General features: G+C 34.1%; 4 protein-coding genes across 4 annotated transcripts; all 4 read right to left on the bottom strand.

The window, feature by feature from the left end:
• Positions 1-125: 125 nt before the first annotated feature.
• On the bottom strand, positions 126-2,540 carry LOC111007242 (Pentatricopeptide repeat (PPR) superfamily protein). Its single transcript, XM_022279536.2, has one exon. It carries the CDS (start codon positions 2,412-2,414, stop codon positions 513-515), a length of 1,902 nt encoding a protein of 633 aa, XP_022135228.1. The 5' UTR covers positions 2,415-2,540; the 3' UTR covers positions 126-512.
• An 856-nt stretch (positions 2,541-3,396) lies between these two features.
• LOC111006951 (protein RKD1-like) lies at positions 3,397-4,733 on the bottom strand. The gene is made up of 4 exons (XM_022279063.1): positions 4,663-4,733; positions 4,457-4,581; positions 3,999-4,366; positions 3,397-3,747 (listed from the first exon to the last, which is right to left on the bottom strand). Exons 1-4 carry the CDS (start codon positions 4,731-4,733, stop codon positions 3,397-3,399), a joined length of 915 nt encoding a protein of 304 aa, XP_022134755.1.
• Positions 4,734-5,929: 1,196 nt separating this feature from the next.
• Positions 5,930-8,953, bottom strand: LOC111007244 (DCL-like protein). The gene is made up of 2 exons (XM_022279538.2): positions 8,479-8,953; positions 5,930-6,458 (listed from the first exon to the last, which is right to left on the bottom strand). The coding sequence occupies exons 1-2, from the start codon at positions 8,881-8,883 to the stop codon at positions 6,147-6,149; spliced, it is 717 nt and encodes a 238-aa protein (XP_022135230.1). The 5' UTR covers positions 8,884-8,953; the 3' UTR covers positions 5,930-6,146.
• An 8,940-nt stretch (positions 8,954-17,893) lies between these two features.
• LOC111007261 (mini zinc finger protein 3) lies at positions 17,894-18,905 on the bottom strand. Its single transcript, XM_022279561.2, has one exon. It carries the CDS (start codon positions 18,545-18,547, stop codon positions 18,266-18,268), a length of 282 nt encoding a protein of 93 aa, XP_022135253.1. The 5' UTR covers positions 18,548-18,905; the 3' UTR covers positions 17,894-18,265.
• Positions 18,906-20,847: the final 1,942 nt, after the last annotated feature.

Below are 20,847 nucleotides of genomic sequence, written 5' to 3'. Positions count from 1 at the left end.
ATCTCAATTTCTTACAGAAGCTTTAATGCAAGATTTTCTATTCTGCAAAGACAGATTTGTCCTGGAATTCAAGAAAATCTCAATTCCTATAACAGTTTTCATGGAATTCAAGACAGCAATGGACGGACAGAAATCGTCAATAAATCAAGAAAGAAAGAAATTTGCAATTTTCTTTCCGTTTATTAACTAATCCTTTAATTGATGCATTATCTAATAACTTGAAGAGATCCAGCCGTCACTCGTCTTCAAATTCCAACCCATACTGCATTTGCGGAAGTAACTTCTGCTGTTTTTCCATTTAACTTGCAAAGTGCAAATGATCAGAAGTACTTAGACATCCACCTTTTCTCCGGCTGCTGTTGTGATAATATTCTCGCCTGTGAAAGCAGAACAACTCTCCCATCTTCAGAAACGTCCCACGGCCATGAGTTTAAGCTGCACACTTTGGGGAATTCTTCCTAGTGGGTTGGTGTATATCCTGAGAATCAATGGTGTCCAGAGCATATCTGCTGCTACCAGTAATCGTTGCAGGAACACCGACCCTCTCGGAAATGGTGGAACCGACTTCGGTCTCTAACAACCACTTTTCTGTTATAAACACTGGAGACATACTTTGCGAAGTTATGACAATCTACACAAGTACGAATGTTATTAGCCACTCTGATGGTTCTTCCCGGCGGAGTTGCAAGAACCCCAAAAGCTATGGCCAGTTTCTCGCTATGGCAAGAAAGTGCATACCCCTTTTCCTCTGCCTTCAAGTTGTGCAATTCAGATGATATTTCAGATTCATAGCCAGCAATCTTTAGCTGCTTGTTGATCTCATCCAGCTGCTCATAAATCTCGTCCTTCATCGGATGCGAAACATCATCCACAGCAAACTCATGCACCACCCCATTCAGTTCTATTGTGGTGCAGCTAGGTGTAGTATAAATACCATTCTCCTTCATAAACTTCCTCAATTCAGTTACCTTGTCCCAGTTGCCAGCGGAGGAATAAATGTTCAGCAAAAGAACGTAATCTCCTGCTTCTTGAGATTTGGCTTCAATCAAATGTCCAATTATGTGCTCCCCAAGGTTTACATGGCCGTGAATTTTACAAGCTCCAAGAAGGGTCCTCCATAACGTCGCATCTGGGTTCATCTCCATCGACATTGCGAGCTGATAGGCTTGGTCGAGCATTCCAGCACGACCCAAGAGATCAACCATGCATCCATAGTGATGGACATTAGGAGCTATCTTGAACTCTCTCATACGATCAAAGAATGCCATGCCTTCATCGACCAGACCACAGTGGCTACAAGCAGAAAGAACTCCAGTAAAAGTACGATCATCAGGCTCTATACCCATCTTTTGCATCTCCCAAAACGCTTCAATAGCTTCTCTCCCGTGCCCATTCATTGATAACCCGGAAATTATTGCACTCCATGAAACTACATTTTTCTCTGGCATTTTGTCAAACACTTCATATGCCTTATCCACACGCCCACAACGCGAATACATAGATATCAGGGAATTACACAAATTGCTCTCAGTATCATAACCGCGCTCTTGAATATAACTATGAATCCTTTCACCGAATTCCAATGCATTCAAGTCTGCACACGCTTGGAGGAGAAGCAAACAAGTTACTTTATCAGGTTGGCAGAGATATGTTGGACTCTGCATGATCTCAAATAAACCCAAAGCATCTCTAGTTCGTTTATTGCGAGTCAGACACGAAATCAGAACGTTCCAAGCAACAACGTCTCTTTGAGGAATTTCGTCGAACAATTTGCATGCTTCCTCAAGTTTGCCACAATGAGAGTACAGGTCCATCATAGTGGTGAGCAAAAGACTATCCGACTGATGCCCATTTCTAAAAATCCTCGCGTGAATCTGAACCCCACTTAGTAATGAAAATATCCTTATACAGGACTTAATGGCAAAGGAAGACGACAATGGATCGGCACGAATTCCCTGCCTCTCCATATCTCTATACACGTACAATCCGTCCTGAGGTGAGCGGCTCAAAGAATACGCTCTTAACATTGCATTGTAATGAGAAACAGATGGGTTTGTTAGCTGGGAGAAAAATCGTCGAGAATAGTCCAATTCGCGAAAAGGCGCGGTGGCGGCACGAGTCAAGAAGCGGAGGGCAATGATGGGATCTTTGATGGAGGACGTGCGGATAATGTGGGCATGGATTTGGAGCAATTGTGGTTTGTGGGTGCATGATTTTATGAGAGAAATCAGAGGCTCTCTCTCGATTGGAGCATTTGAGAAGCGAGTTGTTGAGTTATGTTGACGAAATTTGGAGGAAATCAGAGATTTGGGAGAGTGAAGGAGTGAAGCGGTGGAGGCGAAGCGAGGAAGAGAAATATGATGCTGCGGATTCAGAGAACGGCGGAGAAGAAATTGGCGGAAGACAACTTTCATCTATGGCGGTACCGCTACCCTTCGAAATCTTTGCTTTTCTCCGCTCGCCGTGGCTCGTATTCCTTCGAAACCGCCGGATGCAATATATTTCATCTATATTCATTTAATTCTGCATTATCTTTTTTTTTATACACATTTAATTCTGCATTATCGCGACACATAAATATATATTTTTAATTTCGTACATTTACTTTATTTATTTGTTTGTTTAGGTATTGAACATAGATAACCATGTCAAGGTTATGCTCGTCAAATTTTTACTTTCTGTTATATTTAAACGGTTAATCAAGGTAAAGATTATTGAAATTAACAAGTTAAAATACAGTGATTAAAATTGAATAATTAACACAAGTGAAAATTGTCAACCTAAACTACTGAGTTATACGTGATCAAAAGATCTCGAATTTCCATCTTCATATATTATTAAAAAAACAATAGTATTGGAACTCGAATTTTTAGTAGTATATTAGTAAAAACTTATGGGAATGAAATGTATAGCATTGAACCTATTTAAATGGAAGTTTATTAAAATTAATTGAAATCTAGTAATTGAATAATGAGTTCTTGCCAAGAATATGTATTATACAATTACATTTAGTATAAAGTTATTCTGAAGTAGACTTCAAACGCTAAAACTATATGCAGATAATGTAAATGCCACAAACAGGTTGTATTTTTAGGGAAAAAGATGGTTCTTTTTCACCATTTTCCCAATCGTAGCTTTATAATTAATCCAGCCGTTACTGTAACTAATCCACACAGCCATCGCAATTGCAATAAAAATAAAACCCATATGAAATATGGAACAGCTTCCAATATTCTTGAAACTGTGGTATCAAAGTCATTTGCTTTTTCTTCTATATAACGTAACCCTACATTATCTCTGCTGTGTTTAGAATTGCAAATCCAACAAACCACTAATGAACAAAAGAAGAAATATTGGACTTACAAAACCCCTTTTTAAAACGTTTTTGTTTTTGTATTACATCATCATACTACAGCAGCTACTCGACGAAAACGAGCAATCCGACAACAAATATTTCATTTCTTCGTCCTCGTCTTCTTCTTCATCCTCTTCCTCCTCACCTCGGAACATCCCTCGGGCCGCAGCAGCGGGTCCGGAGAAACACTGGGAGTCATTGTTGGTCATTCTCATACCTGAGAGCTTCCTTTTTTTGTAGTTGGCCTTGAAACAGGCTTGTCTAAGCCTCTTAGTGTTGTCCTCCAGCTGCAAGTCTGGCCTCTCCTCCATCACCTTCTTCTCTTCCTCTAATATCTCCAATACATTCCTCAACTTCACTCCATTTCGCTCTTCCTCCCCCTCTCGAAGTTCCTGCACTTCCCCGCAACATTGTAATTTAATCCAATTTTAAACTAAAATACTTGACTCCTTAACAGTAAGGAGAAATCTTGTCCATAGTATGACAACTCATTGATTTTCATAAAAAGTCTGTTTTTTTTCTCTCTTAGTTATCAAACATTTCATGGTAGCAAGAACAAGATTGATCGTCAGTTTAATTAAGGAGCCGAGTAATTTCCATGTTATAAACAAAATATTATTAATAAAGATGAGAGATGACTTGCCTTAACATTCTTGATTAGGGTTTGGAGGCTCATCAACTTCCTATGAGGCCATCTTCTAATACCCAATTCTCTACATCTCTTCTTCAAGAGAGTGAGTCCCACATTCAGCTCTTTGGCCGCCTGAGTAATAGGCATGTAGAAGTATTGAGATATTGTTTTTCTCGACAACATTTTTGATGAACTACTACCATTATTGCTGCTTTCTCTGCACTTTCTTCTCCCTCTCATAACCCTCTCTTTTGATCTCTCTCCATTTTCTGATAATCCACCTGATCCCTCCAGCAGTAATGGCTGCTTCTGAAACCCAAATCCAGCCTCCATTTCGCCCCAAATCCCAACCCCATCTCCATAACCACGCAGAACATCTTCTACAAAACATAAAGTTTCAATCTTTCAGATTACCCATCAAGAATACAATATAAATGTCACATTTTTTTCTTTTTATTGCATCATCTCACCTGATATGTAGGTGTTAATGGGCTCAATATCCTCAACCGGGCAGCTCTCAAACAAAGGAACAACGTCGAAAACGCTCTCTTGCAACCCAAAATTGCACTGCGCCCAATCCAATCCAGAATTGTAGCTTCTACACAAAATTAACATTATACATGCACATGAAACAATGGTGGAACTAAAAGACATGGTTATGAAAATAAAAAGTTACCTGAAATGGAGAGGAGGATGGCATGAAGAAGGGAAAGGATCTTCAAAATTAGACCTCCAAGTGGTGCCCATTGTTGTTGGATGAGAAGAGGGGGAGAAGAAGAGGCGAAATGGTGGGGTATTTATAGTGCACAAAATGGTACGATGAATTGGGAATGCTTCAATTTAAGAAATAAGAAAGAGAGAGGAAATTGGAGAACGTGCGCCGCCATGGATATAAAACCACCATGCATGAACACACAACAGATAAGGGATATAATATATCTTTATCAAATTTTCATTTATTCTGAGAGTTACAAGATTTCTTTTTTATTCATTACATATAGAGAGAGACACACAGAAACAAATCAGTTTTGAGATTTTTTAATGATGAACAATAGAATAATCATGAAATCGTGCGCGGAAGAATAAATTGCCCACTCTCGGACTCCACGTAATTACTTTGATTCAGCATCAGTTAATGGTAAAAAAAAAACATTATTGAAAATGTTAGTTAATATAATATGATGATTTTATAAATTAATTTGTGACAAGCCTGCATGTTTGCCACGTAGGAAATTTACAAAGAAACTAAGCCAATAGAATGAAGGTGCTAAAAACTTTAGGGACTGAACATAATGATTAACCATCAAAATCTTTTCTTTTAGCCGTCTGAAGCCAATGTCAGACGGTGTTTAATCATTACAATTCCATCCCACACGACTCAGTTGGATAATACACACAGGACCGAGTTGACTCACTGCCATTTTATGGTATGGAAGATATGTGATGGCGGTTGTAATGTAATGTAACGCATCATAATTCATCATCATCAATCATTGTGGAAGGTGGGAATTTAAATCCATATTATAATTAGGATTAGAGAGAACTTAGTGAGGATCAGTTACAACTTTATTACATTTTATTTCTTCAACTGTTGATTTTATTAACTGGAATTTACAAAGCTCTAATTCATTCAATATCTGATTTAATGCAAATGAGTGGAGGCCGATTTTTTCGATTATTATTGCCTTTTGGGTAGACCCCAGAGGGTTGGTTTCTTATTACTTCCATTTATTGGACTTTTATCTCAATTTTTAATTTAATATTCCATTCCACAGATGGAATAATGCATATATTTAATTATCCTCGTCGGCAGTATAATTTCAAATTTGAGTTCTTCACATCAATTTCATAAATTTCCAAGATCAAAGAATTAACAATCGAACACTCTGATATAAAATGAAGAATCTAATTAGATAAAAAAAAATTCAAGAAATCTGTGAACGTGAAAGTAAAAAAACTCATGCTTTCATTGAAAAGTATGGTCCAAACTAGAGTTTATAGTTTGCATCAGCACAGTGAGAAGCACAAATAATAGGAATTATGGGCACAAATAAAACATCTCTACTTTCTTCCTTAATCTCAAGGCCATGGGAGAGGCCAGAGGTTAAAATTTACTTCCAAAATCTTCACAGGAAAACTGACTTGGATGTCGAGAAAACATCAGTTTCTCGACCTACCCCCTCGTCCACGCCCACCACCGCCTCCCCGTCCCCCGCCACGATGCTTACAGCCTCCTAATGCTCTGTTTGCATCAGATTTTACCTTCAAGTTTTCAGGGAGGGGAAGGATGTGATCCACACACTTCCTGAAGCTGAAGTCATCCACGGACTCATCTTCCCGAATCAGGAAGTAGCACTTGCTTTTAAACGTAGGATGGTTTCGAATCTGGAACGCGTGGATACCACAACCGATCTTTTTCTCTGGTTCTACATGGCCCTTCTTGAGCAACTCCAGCAGCACCATCTGCTCGTACTGCCACAAACAAAAAATCAAATATTGGATCATCTATACGATTAATGCTCCTCAACATGCAAACATTGTTACCATGAATCAATTTCTTCAACATTGAATTTGATCAAATTATTAATGTTCCGTATCAAGTTGAAGACCATCAAGGGCTAAAAATGGTGGAAATTTTTGCCATTTGAACGGCTACTGATAAATGGAAAACACGACTGAAAAAATAATACTAGGTGCATTAAGGAATTTATGACAGAAATTTGAATTCATGACATTACAATTCAAACATATGACAGAAATTTGAACTAATGAAGGAAGTTATTGATGTCATAATTAATTAGTTATGGTAAGGTTGAATACTATGTGAACCAAGATTTTCACAGAAAGTGAAAAAAATATTGAAATAAAATACAACAGAAGTACTAATGATTGCTGCCAATACAAATAAGCACTTGAGCCTTTTGATTTAACCGGCCATGAACACATAGATTTCAAAACAATAATCATAACTTGCCCCAACATTTTATGCCACAGTGGCTCACTGGCTCAGTGTGGATCTTGCTTTTGTTTCAGAAGAGCCATGCTATATTTGTTCGTATACTTTGCTACATCACAGAATGAGCAAGAAAGTACTACACATATAATAAGCTTTGACCCTCCCTGCCCACCCCCAAGAAATGAATGATTTTGTTGGATTATAAAGCACGTCTATTTCTTCCACTAAAATCAATCAAGAATAAGAAATAAGGGTATCATGAAGAATAACAACATAACAATGCCGAATAAGGTTCTGAAAGAAATTATTCAATGAGCAAATCAGGCCAATAGAGTATTCAATCAAAGAACCAAATAAAATTAATTCTTCCAGGGGTGGAGATTTTCTACTTACCACATATATTCCATTACCTATGACAAATTATGTCAAACAGTACCATCTAAAGATGTAATTGGGTTTTGACAAAAACTTGCACTAAACCAACAGACGGTTTAGGCAAATTTTGAAAACTGATTCAGAAAAACCTTTTCTTTTTTTTTTTTGGAAAAACTATTCAGCCAAATCAACCAGAATTGACTAAAAAAATCAGCAAAACAATCATAACCAAATTAACCAGAATTTTTTTTTCCTTTTTCTTTTTAAATGGAAATTGTATAAAATTGAATCACCAACACGAATTAATAATCAAACTGATGGAAGAGCCGAGAAGATCTTTATGATTTCCAATTAATATATCCTCAATCGTTCACAGAAAGACTTAAACAATTCGACAAGCCAGCATTTGATTCAAATAACAAATAAATTTAGAGATCTCCTTATAAACAAACATGCACAGGCAGACAAATAATATTTCACCAAATACATTACAGGACACTTAAATAAACCTTTCATGAAAAACTAATGCTGATCATAATTTCAAATATTCAACCAGTTGCTTGCTTGCAAGGAGTATTGTTGATCGACAAAAATATAATACACATTTAATTTAGTGTGCCTATTAAGGAACTCTGAGAAGTAAAGACCTCAAACTCTTAAAAGTAAAGAAGAAACCCTCATCAATCTCCATCAGAATATTGAAGAATGACACGCCTCAGATTCCAACATGTGCACAAAAACAAGCTTTTTCTTCAACAAGACAACTACGATAATTAAGTATGAATTGACTTGCGTCCACAATAGATTATAAACCCAAGCTACTTTACCGACAACAGAATAATTCATAAGACATAAAAGCATTATATCAAATTGAACAAGAGCCTCCTTCTGCTAAACCTAAAACTAACGAACCGTCCACCTTTCATGAGGTTTGAGACGCCTAATTCCCCACCTACTTTCGTAATTTAATCCTCTTAAGCGATATGTATCTTTTAAACACACAAAATAATAATGATGAACAAAACCAACGGGATACCGTAGAAAATTCGTTCAAACAAGTTCCAAATCTCCCTTCAAAGCAAAATAAATTCAAAATTCTTCTACATTACCATTAACAAAACAGAGGACTGTAGCAGATGACAGAAGTCTATAATACTATACCTCGTTCAAGTTCAAGTTGGCAGGCCAGTAATGGAGGAACTTGTAGAAGTAATCGAACATCTCCACCGATGATCCAAAGCTCTTCGGGCCTAGGCTCACAGGACCAGACTTCTCATCTCCCTTCCCGTCTCCTTCCACCTTCTCCATCCTTTCCTCTTCGACCGACTTCTCCACCTTCGGCTTTTTCGCCTCGCCGATATTCTCATCGGCGGTTTCTTCCTCTCTCTCACGCTTCGAATTTGCATCCCCATTCGTTTCTGGAGCGGCCTCATTTGCTTCAGAATCACCATTTAATCCTTTCGGTTCTGCCCCGGGCTCTGAGGTTTCCAGTTCCATATCTTCGGTGGCCGAGTTGGTTACCTCCGGATCGTTTTCAGCGAGTTGAGGAGTTGTTTCTTCTGCCATTATCAGTGTGCTCTGCTCTGCTCTGAAGTTGGAACCGCCAAAGCTTCGAACTAAAACCCTAGCGATATAGAACTCGGGATTTTATATTCGCCTCCATCGTCTTAAAACTGAAGGCATCCGGTTTAACTTTTATTCGGATCGGTCTAATGCAAACCGGTCTTCTTTTTTAAATTGAATAAAACAACCCAATTAATTCATTAATATTATTCGGTCTATAGCTCGAATCTTCACCTCACATATTCTTTCATAAAAAAGTTATTATCCAAATTTATTAGTTTCTCAAAGTTGGAACTTAAAGTGGTTTTTTTTTCTTAGGATTTAGTGCTTATAAATTAGATCAAACAAATCATTTTCTCATGGTTATTTATTAAAGATAAATAATTGTAATAAATAGAAAGACTTCAAGTTTGCAGTATATTTTTCTTAATAACAAAAGTTGAATGAAAAAAAAAGAAGTATGACCGTTAAGCTATACTCGCTTGGGCATATATACTATCTCCTTAATTGAAAAGCGTTGCATCTGCGTATTAGATTAAGCCAATTAGAACTAAAGCAATGCTATTCATTATAGTCTTCAATGTTAGAAGACCAAAACTATGTCATTGTTTCTCCCCCATATTATTCGTATAAATATGATGATGTTAATTATTTGTAATAGGAATACGCACAAACTTTCACAAAAAAATGAAATCATAAAAAATAATTTTTGTCACACCCATCTTCATTTCCAAACTTTGACATTAATTATTATGTACATTAAGTATTATTAAGGTGATATAGCATTTTGTTTGGGACTTCATGTCTATTTCATTCTCTATTTAAGACTAGTGGAGAATAATGAGTGAGTTTCCAACTTTGCCTTTTTTTTTCCTTCTTGAAACACCAATTTTAGTTATTTATTTCCGTAGTGTATATTTTTTTTATATAAATTTATTAAAATACATATAAATATATGTGATTCTTTTTTAATTCTTAAATATCACATATCATATTAGAAAATTCATACCTCACATATTATTTTCTAAAAAAATACTATCCAAATTTATTATTTTCTCAAAATTCAAATTGAAATGGGCTTTTTTCCCCTTGAGATTTAGAGCTTATAAATAAGATAAAAAAACATTTTCCCATAATTTATCCATCGTGTTATTTATTAAAGATAAAGAATTGTAATAAATAGGAAGAGTTAAAGTTTGCTTGCTTATAGAATGAGCCAAAGTCTATAGCGGATAGAATATTTTTCTTAATACGAAAAGGTGAATGAAAAAAGAAGAAAACTTCATTTTCTATTCTCTTAATTTACCTTTTCATTATTTCATAATATCCTACTTATGTTACATTTCAGCTTCACAATGATGAGGGATTTTCTCGTAACTTAAGCTCTCTCATTTTCTATTATATTAGAATCGTCACTAATACGAGATATACTCATTATATGTACATATTAAATTAAGCCAATTCGAACTAAAACACGCTATTCGTTATAGTCTTTAATGTTAGAGGACCAAAACTATGTCATTTTTTTTCCCTCATGTTATTCATGTTATTCGTATAAATATGATGATGTCAATTATTTGTAATAGAAATATGCATGAACTTTCACAAAAAAATGAAACAATAAAGAATAATTTTTGTCACACCATCCTCGTCTCCAAACTTTGACATTAATTATATTTACATTAAGTATTATTAATTTAGCTCAAGTGATTTAATTATATTTACATTAAGTATTATTAATTTAGCTCAAGTGATTAATATAACATTTCTTATAAATGGTAGGGTTTGAGTCCCCTCTATCTCAATTATAACATAATATATTATATATAAAAAAAGTATTACTATTAAAGTATTTATTGATATTAGCAATTGAATAGTGAATACTACTCTCTCTAGTAAGAGAGTCACTACTTTTAGAAAAGCACTCGAGCAAGCACTAATCTTATCTTTTGATGTGAAACACATAAGATAAATAAATGGTTAATCTATCTTGAGTTCGCTCATTAGTTCAAATGAGTCCAGATGAATTTAAACCCTACGATAATCACGTACTTAAAAATTAATTTCTTATGACGATTGTCCTATAATATTAATCGAAGTGTGTGACGTTTAATCAAAACTACAAGAATCTAACTAAAACTTTTAAAACCACGCGAATGAAATTGAAACTGAAAAAAAAAACTAACATAGACTATAGAGTAGCAAGGAAAGAAAGAAGATTTGGCAGTAGAAAGTGATTGGAGGAAGGTTTGAAAGGCTAAAATAAAGATGAATGGACAGTTTGAAAGGCAAGAGAGGCCACATCAGTAAGCAGAGAAGGGCAAGGAGTTTAGAGCAATATGTGAGCTGTCCCAATCACAAGTCCCCCCTCTCTCTCTTTTCTCTCTTTCTTTAGTTTTCTTTTATAATCTCCTCAAACATTTTCTCTTTTGGGTAAAAAAGTAAAACCAGAGCGTTGATCAAAACTCAAAAGATGGTCCTGCTCTGGTCTTCATTGATAACAACACATCCCTACAGTGTAATATAATGTATTGTTCAAGAGTTTTCTTTTTTTCTTTATTAAAAAGCTTTTGAGTTCAATGGAATTCCCTAAGAAAAGCATAAAGGAACCCCATTTAGCTCAACAATCCACGTCTCTCTCTCGTTTTCTATGCACATTACAAATAACTTAACACAAACACAATTAACTTACTAATACACATCTTGTTTCTGTTTTCCTCCCATTCTCCCAACATCTCTGCTTTTCATGCCTCAATGGAGAATATGCTTTCAATTCCAAAACCCCGTTTTCGATTTTGAAAATCTAAGACGAACTAGGAGGAGGCCAATTATCACATTCTTTTGCTTTAACTTTGTTTTTGTTAGGTTGAGTTTTGTGGATGCTGTCGTGATTTAAACATGTGTTACAAGTACACGTAGGCGACGTTGAATGACGTGGTGAAAGGGACTGGTTGGTAAATTATGGATAATACAACAACTGAATGAGAGCAAAAAGATACTTGGCTTCCCAAGGATGGTGTTCCAACTTAACACTTTTTGTTCAAACTTGGACAGAGTCTTCTAAAACAGCCTTTTTTATTGCTTCTATGGCAGGCTTATGATTGAGGTGAATCTCTTAAAAACTTCCCTACATTACATCTTCTCTCTTGCTTTCATTCCTTTTATTATTTTTTTATATATATATATATATATATTTTTTTTTTTACCTTTTTCCCAGTCTTATTTATAAAACATGACAGCCCCATAATAAAATTAGATAAATCCAGTGGCTTAACTCTCACATGAAACTTGCCATAACAAAGTTTGGTGCATAGTTTTTCCCTTTCTCCCCCAGTTATATCCTTCCTTCATCTTCTGCAGATTCTTCAATTTCCAACACACAATATGGGGTTCTTGCTTAACAGGAAAGGCATGATTTTTGTCTTCGTTCTTGCTGGGTTTGTTTTGTGTCTTCAACCTCAAACCGCATCTGGGGTCAGCTCCATTGATCTTGCTCTCAAATGGGTGCCCTTAAAATCCCCCATTGTCAACACCCACAAGGCTGTTTCTGTGAAAGGATTGAATATGAAGAAGATGAACTTGGCTCCATCCCCTGCCATGGCTTTTGACCCGAACCAATCCAACAAAAGAGGAGTCAAGAAAGGATCCGACCCGATTCACAACAGAAGCTAATTCAAATGCCCCACGCCACGCCACGCCACATCATCTTCTGCGCTCTGCGTTTGATTAGTTTCTTAAAGAGGGGTTGGCTGAATTTATTTCAATATTATATATTTTTTTTCGGTTTGTTTAAATGAATTAGCTTTTTTTTTTTTAAAAAAAGGTTCTTGTATAGTTGAGAGATTTTCAGATGAAACTTTTTTTTCCCCTGTCTCAGCCATCAATATCTTTGGTTTAGAATATAGAAAGCATTCATACAATTTTGGATTCATAGAGCGTTCTGTTCTGTTTCATCTTATATACAGAGAAAATCTTTGCAGTTGTAGTTTAAGTTGTCTCCCCTGTTTTTGCTTGAATTTTAGTGATTCATTTTGTTGAGGCTTGAGCTTTTCTTGTGGCTGTGAGAATCTTTAATGGTTAATGTCTTTGGTTAAAAAGAGGAAGGCCAACCATACATTAGTTGCACATCAAATCCAAACTTCTTGAGCTTCCGATCATTCAGTCTTCAGTCGATGATTTGATGGAGGTTTTCTTTTTCATCTTTTATATAGACAAAACCACTTGTCTCGTTTGTTTGTATGGTATCGAGACCAGACGACCGCTCCAAATAATAGAATGATACTTAGGTGTTTATTTGTCAACACATCTTTTGCTGATCACGATTAACTTACAAAACAGAACAGCATAGAAAAGAAAATATTCTTTTGTTGATCCCCTATAGAAATGATCAAATTTGCATCAATTTTCTTATAGAAAGATATTGGACGAAATATTTTTCGGAAGGAAAATTTAAGTTCACCAAACATCTTCTCCCCAACAAAAACCTAATATCATTGGATATCTTCTCATTTTAAATTTCTTAGATTATGAGAATAAATTACCAAATATCTTTCTCCTCACTTAAAATTAACAGATATCTTCTCATTTTAAATTCTTTAGATAATGAAAATAAAATCCTAAGAACAATTAGATAAAAGGAATTCAAACGAGAGAAACTAGATTTTTTCTCACCAATAACATTTTATGTTAAAAAAATAATAAAGAACTTCCAAATTTTTAGTGGCAATCGTTAGAAAACCGACAAATACGTAAGTATTATTCAAAATAATAATGCCACCACATGAGTCATTGTGACAAAACCATACAAGACACCATATGGTTCATGTCACACTACTAGGCTGAGATGCATGTCACTTATTTAAATCATATGTTTGCTTGAACTTGTTAGACTCCGATACTATATCAATATTCATGAGGTTAGAGTGAGGCCGACCGCAATTCTCATCCTTGCCCGGCCGTCTCGAAAATATTGGGTGTGAGATTTTCCCAAACAAGGATGGGTACCTCGTGCGGGACCTAGTTCCTTGTGTGGCCCGTCTCGTGTATTGGGGATTCCCAATTTCTTCTTTCTTTTTTTTTTAGAATATACCTATTTTACTTCTTTAAAAATGTTTTAATTTTTAACTTTTTTTTTATAGAATATAAGATAAATTAGTATAATTAAAAATGGTTGAATTTTCAACCCAACAAATCTTTAATTCTTTAAAAAACTATAAAAATTAAAATTATGGTTAGGAGGGAAAATAAAGGAAATGTGAGGTTTTTAAATTTTATATAATATTTATTAAAATTATTATTATTATTATTATATATAATAATCAGTTATTATTAAAATATTAAACAGGGCTGGAATACTCTTCCTCGTCCCGCTGGTGACCAAGTTTGAAATCTTCAATTTGACTGTAGCTGATCAAAAAAATTTCTTGACCTGCAAGGATTGGGTCCAACCAAATTTTTTGCCATATATCTCTATATGGGGTTCATATCAAATCAGTTGCATATATTATATATTTTTGTTAGGTCCATGTTTTGTCAAATCTTAATAGGTGGGAGTAATATTTCTAATATTTATTTTTAAATCAAAAAAACCAAAAAAGAAAAAAATATATATCAACGAGTCTTAAAAATTAATGATAGAATCGTAAAATTATTGATGTTATTAAATCTAAAATGTATATCTTTTAAAATGTGCTGGAGAGGAGTATTGTAATCTTTTATTTTTTTTCTTTGAGCATTTTTTTTAATAATTAAAATAGAAGATTGTAATTAAATGTTCGTTTTTTTTTCTTTTGAAAGAAGTAATTAAATGTTCGTTATCTTAGCCGAGATGCGTCATGTTGATTTTTCTTGATAAAGTTTCATGTTGATTAATTTCTCCAAAAGTTGATTAATTTCTTTGTTTTATTAAAAAATTCGGTAATTATTATTTTTTAGTCCATCACTTTTTAAAATCACTTTTCTTTGAATTCTTGGTTAAATTAAAAATGTTTTTTTATACAAAAATTGACTATTGATTTTTAAAAATTTATTAAAAAATAAATTATAAAGGAAAGATAATTTTCAAATAATTAATCACGATTAAAATTTAAAATAATAATGATAAAATCGTTACCAAGATCTCTCTTAGGTCTATTTTAATATTTCTTTTACCACTTTTTTCCTTTTAAAAATTGATATGTTTATTTTCTTCTCATTTATTATTCTAAGAATGTTACTAAATTTCTAATTTTTTATTTTCTATTGTACTCATAAATTTCTTACCAAACTAATAGTAAAAGTTAAATGTATATTTTGAAAAATCAAATTTCAAGTAAAAAAAAAATGCATTCCTTCTTTTTAAAATTATTCCTAATTTAAAATTTTAGAAAGTAAGAGAATGAATAGTTACCCAAATGCAAATTTTTTAGTAGGGAGAGTAAAAAAATAAAAATAAAATATCAGATATTAGGTTGTGAGTTTGTTGTTGAATCAATGAGGTTGATGCTTTTTGCTTCTTGCTCGTTGAATTATCTTTGAAGTCCTCAATTTTGAGCTTGTTGATGAAATTTTTTGGCTTGTAGCTGATGACGACTTTGTGAAGTCTTCGACTTTGAGCTTATTGAATAATCTTTGAAGTCTTCAGCTTTACGCTTATGAAGTTTTTCGGCTATTTAGCTTGTTAAATTCTTCAACTTTTAGTTTGTTAAATTCTTCAGCTTTGCAGCTTGTTGAAGTTTTTTTACTTTTAATTTGTGAAGTTCTTCGACTTTGAAGCTTGATGAAAAATTTGCAGCTTGATGGAGTCTTCGAGTCTTGTTGATTTTGGATGCTTCACACTCTTAATTAAGGTAGATGACTTTGACTGCTCTAAGTCTCCAATGCTTATGAGTCTCTCCAAATGTCTCAAAGAGAAATGACCTCTCAATTTATAAAATTTTGGTGGGTATGGGATTTAATGGGTCATGGGTTTGAGTCCAATCTCTTTATGGGTTTGTTCAAATTTATTGATTTTATTGGACGGCTATAAAAATGACACTGGCATAGTTTGATTCATCGATTTTAAAATTAACTTATGACATGTGTAAATTTAGAATTGGTCCTAAATATAATTTTAAACTGATGACGTGTCATTTGACCAAATTTTATCATTCAACAAAAATAAAAAATGTAGATTAACTATATGTTTTTATATCAAAAGAAAAATTATATATTACATTAACAGATTTAAAAAAGATACCATTTTCTTCAAATTTTTCTTTTGTAAATTTAAAGTAACTAGTAAGCAACACGTGGAATTTTGTAGTTATAAGTTAAAGTAAAATAAGTAGTATTCTTTTTTAAGTTTACAGTATTATCATTTAAAAGAAAGAGAGTGGCTTATTTCTTTTACCTCTAAAGAGAATTAAATAATAACCTATACTTTTATATATACATAAAAGTATATAAACGGTCACTGATACGACTTTAATTTAATAGTAATTTGAATACCTCTCAAAAGCACGTAAAACTTAGACTTTAATTATTCAACAAAGTAAATTTGCACCAAGAAAAAAGAAAGAAAAAAAGGCAAAAAAAAGTTAAAAATTTAATGACTCGTTCGAAAGAAGTAAAAATAAATAAATAAATGAAAAATAAAGTTGTAACTGTAATGCTCGTAATAGAACAGTGATGAATTCAAAATAAATAATAAATGTTGTAGAAAATGCAATCTTTTATTCTTTTGATTTTTTATTTTTCCCATAAAAAGCAAATGGGGCTGGAGCGGAGCAGACCGGCAGAGGATTTTTAGGCTTTTTTGTCTGGATTGAAAGCGGGTCGGGTAGCGGTGTAGCCCGGCCCGGAACAGGCTCCAGTTTTTCAGGGATTGGTGGGAGCGGGAGCCCAATTATATAAATGGGTCAATTTCCGCACGTGCGTTTCTGATAAATGAGGTGGCGGCGGAGAAGACGGCGACGTTCAACTGCCACCGGGAACTGATTCATTGTTTTGCGGCCGAATTCCGTCCTATCAATCTTATTGAGGAACTTTATGAAATTACGAACAGTTTCATTATTAAATTATGGGAATCGCCTCAGAAAATTAAATGCTTATTTCACCTTTTCTTTTTTTTAAGAAATAATTCTGTTTTTATATATAGAATTTGAATACTGCAGAGCACAGACTACATTATTAGTAAAAACATCAACTAAAAGTAGGAAATATACAACCCATATTCAGAAAATTATCCTCTCATTCCATTATTGCTCTCAAAAGAACTATTCAAAACTTTTATGATTCTCTATTGCTAATATCAGTCAAAAAAAAAAAAAAAAAGTTCCATGTGAAAATTGCTATAAGAAACAAAATCAAATGAATAAGTTTTACATTTATATTTTGAATGCAAAGACAAATGAAGAATTCTATCAATATACAAAAAACAACATAAGACGATGCATTGAATTGGGATATAAGATATAGTTTTTTAATCAATCAATATATATATGATATGAAGGATTTTTCACATGGTAGAAAATTAAATAAGAATTCACGCATAAAATGAAAACTTTGAAGAAATGAAGGGACAGTGTTGGGATATGGATCGGTCAAATTAAATTGGGATTGAATTGGATTGGAATTTTAATATATTATTAATATTGAATTTGGAGAATAATTATCTCAGACATGATTGAACTGTTAGTGGGGTTTTGAAAAGATTTTCTACATAATTTTCCTATTTCAAAATCATTATATTATATCAAATTCTAATATTGTATCTTATCAGGCTGTACCCACTGTTTTTGTGTGGTCCATTAACAAGTTAAGATCTTTCATGGAAGGAAAAAAAAATGAAAAATCAAATCCCTTGACTATTACTTTTTATGCTTTTTTCATGTCATCTATGAACAAAAACATGAAATTAATGGGAGAATTCATCTCCTTGGTTTTCTTAATTTATACGAATTATTTCATTTAACTCCCAACCACCAAATTAGGGATTTTATTTACGTATTGGGATGTGCTGTGAACATGTTAAGCTAGTTTGAAGGAAAGAATATAAAAACCCTAATCTCCAATTTCATTGCTTTGGTAAGAAATTGATTGAGAATTGTTACTTGTTGACAAACTAAACAAAGGGAAAAGGAGAGAAACTTTAGGATTTGGATGGTGTGATAAAGGAGAAGAAAGAAAAAAACAAAAACAAAAAAACCCTGGATCAATATTCTTAAAGATCAAAAACAAAAACAAAAGCAAACCGAAATTTGATTTTTCCTATTTTTCCCTTCCCAATATCATATCCAAGTCTGTTACTGATCAGATTTACATGAAAATGCAAATTAAAAATCAAAAGCAGACCACAGAAATCTTTAATATTATGTAACAAACCCTTTTTGTCAATTTGCAGTTTGATGGATGATGAAGAATCCCTTCAATAGCTGGAGTTTGGAGGGGAATACTCAAACACCACTTCAGAATCCACCTCCCTTCTGTGAAAATTCCTGTGGCAGCTACAAGCAGCACAAATTAGAGCCTCCTCAGTCCCATCCTCTCCTCTGGCCATGAATTCCCGGCACCCGTCCACCGCGAACCCCCCGAGCTTCGCCGCGTGATTCTTCTGGCACTCGGCGTAGCGGACCACCGAGCCTGAGCCGGAGCGGTTTCGGCCGCCCGAACCATCAGATTTCTTCACCACCACCAGCCTTTTCTTCATGGTTTTGGAATCCCCCGGAGCTCTAAACCCACCAATTTTGGCTGAATCTGGGGTTGGGATGGAATATGGATGGGGAGAGCCAAAAGGAAAGGAGGAAGCTCCCCTTTTTTTTCAATTCTTTTCAATCTTTGGTTGGTGGGTTTGCTTGAAGAAACTGCCTAATATAACCCTAACCCTAAGAGACTTATTTATAAGGGCATTGGGTAGTGGGCACAGGCAATTAATTGATGATACAACAGAAACACACAAGCTTATTTTGGCAACATTTTTCCAAATCCAAATCCAAATCCTTTTGGTTTGATCAGAAGGCAAAGATTGACCCTCTACCAAATTTAAATATCTTGTCAAAAGCCAGTGACACTCCTACACAACTTTCCACAACCTTCTTCTCACTACTAATCAAAAAGGTAGGAGAAGTGGGTTATTCACAAATTGCTTCTTCCATCCACAATATTATATAAACTTTAATTAAGTGCATATTTATTCCTATATTATCCCACGTGTCATTCTTCAATTGGCAAACCTAACAAGGGAGCTGCAAAGAGGGGAATTAATTAAGGAGTAGAACCCTAGCTAAATATGGTTTCTGGTTCTTCACACAATTACTTTTTTAAAATTTTTTCCCTTTTTTTTTGGGTTGTGGGTGTAGAATTTTGTTGATTCAAATAATGCATCATGCACTGGTTGTGAGTCAAAGGAAAGAACATAAAAGAGGCATCATTATGTTTGTGTTAATTTAATTTCAATAAAAGAGATGAAAATGAGCTGCTTTTTAGGCCTAACATTATAATTAAGCAGTAATAATTAAGAATATATAGAATATAGAATAGATGTGTAGCCCAAAGATGAGCTGGGGGATGCTATTTTTAAGTAACAACGAGGGTCCAAATGACACTCAAAAGGCAGGCTGCATTGGTCCATTATATCAACTCAGACTACCTAAGATTCCAATAATTAAATTGGAAAGAACAGTGCCCACACCTTCAACCAAAGACCCAACTTCCTCTAATTCCCTTCCCTTTTGCATCAAATCAAACTCAAATAAAAACTAAGATATTTCAACATCAATAAGATATGCCTTTCTCACCACACCACCATCTTGATCACAAACCCTTCATGGGTTTCTTTCATTTTATTCCCCTTTCAAATGGGTTTTCATCAAAATTTTCTTTTCTTTAAATGGATTTGAGTAATACAAGATTAAAAATTGGAGTAACCCCACATAGAATTATGACCCTTTTTTTTCCTTTTAGGAGGGGGTTTTAATTTAATTTATTAAGAATGATCTAATTGAAAAGATAAGGGACTTAACAAAGATTTATAACATAAGCTACTTCTCTTCTTGCCCGTGAATATAACTCGTAGCTACTCCTTATTCTATGAATATTGATAAGTACAGGAAAGCAACTTCACGAACTTGTTGAGAAGAGCATAAAGATGAACAAAGAAATGGACAAAATAGAAAACAGTGTAGAGAGGGTGGGAGTTCTCTGTGCTTATAATTCGACACGTTATGTAAGTTGAGGGAGACAAAAACACATGGCTGTCCATTCTCATCAACATTTTTTTTTAAAAAACAAAAGTTTCCCTAAAGAGATTTTTGCCACATTTTTTTTTCTTTTTTGGTTTGAAGAGATTTGAGTTCATTTTTCCTTGCCGATTTTCATCCATCCTCTTGATTTCTGTAACGCATAGCATATATAATAACAACATCCAAGAATCAAGGAGCGTGTTTTAGGTTTTATTTTATATATGGTTCGAAGTTTTGGTCAGCTGTCGAAACAATTATGGCAATGCCAATTCAATTCCAAGAACAGAGTTCTACAGTTTAATCTCTGTCATGCCAGTCTTGCTGCTCATGTAATATTTTGTTTCTTTATATATAAACTTTCTTCTTCTATTGTTCACTTTAATACTTATTTTTTATTTTTGGCAAACATACAACAGGGCAGGGAATCCCGTTTAGGCTCCCGCGGGGTAGGGATGGACCGGGATAATTCCTCGTCCCCATCCCGTTTCGATATGTATAATTTACCCATAATCTTATTCTGCCCATTTTTATTGTTTTTATTAGAATTTTTTTCATTAAATGAAGATCCTCAATTGAATTTAATTATGTAAATAGGGATTCATCCCTTTAACTCAAAATTTTTTGGTATATTTGGTGGGAGAGAAATAGTTGCACATTCAGAGAAAACTTCTCGATCCATCACTAGTCTGTAGGAGGATATAAGAGTATCAACATCTTCTTAGTCTTTTAGATCAAAACTATTTTGTATGTAAGATATAACTACTATTAC

Source organism: Momordica charantia, assembly GCF_013281855.1.
Source record: "Momordica charantia cultivar OHB3-1 chromosome 6 unlocalized genomic scaffold, Mcharantia_2.0 BLBB01000006.1, whole genome shotgun sequence".
NCBI lineage: Eukaryota > Viridiplantae > Streptophyta > Magnoliopsida > Cucurbitales > Cucurbitaceae > Momordica > Momordica charantia.
The sequence above is the reverse complement of the archived record's forward strand: the minus strand, read 5'-3'. Positions and strand labels throughout refer to the sequence as shown.

Excerpts from the sequence above, each read along its gene's own strand:
- LOC111007244 (XM_022279538.2), bottom strand. The coding sequence starts at position 8,883 with ATGGCAGAAGAAACAACTCCTCAACTCGCTGAAAACGATCCGGAGGTA. Across the intron at positions 6,459-8,478 it reads CCAACTTGAACTTGAACGAG|TACGAGCAGATGGTGCTGCT; the intron begins GTATAGTATTAT and ends TGTTTGTGGCAG.
- LOC111007242 (XM_022279536.2), bottom strand. The coding sequence starts at position 2,414 with ATGAAAGTTGTCTTCCGCCAATTTCTTCTCCGCCGTTCTCTGAATCCG.
- LOC111007261 (XM_022279561.2), bottom strand. The coding sequence starts at position 18,547 with ATGAAGAAAAGGCTGGTGGTGGTGAAGAAATCTGATGGTTCGGGCGGC.
- LOC111006951 (XM_022279063.1), bottom strand. The coding sequence starts at position 4,733 with ATGGGCACCACTTGGAGGTCTAATTTTGAAGATCCTTTCCCTTCTTCA. Across the intron at positions 4,582-4,662 it reads CATCCTCCTCTCCATTTCAG|CTACAATTCTGGATTGGATT; the intron begins GTAACTTTTTAT and ends TTTGTGTAGAAG. Across the intron at positions 4,367-4,456 it reads CATTAACACCTACATATCAG|AAGATGTTCTGCGTGGTTAT; the intron begins GTGAGATGATGC and ends TATGTTTTGTAG.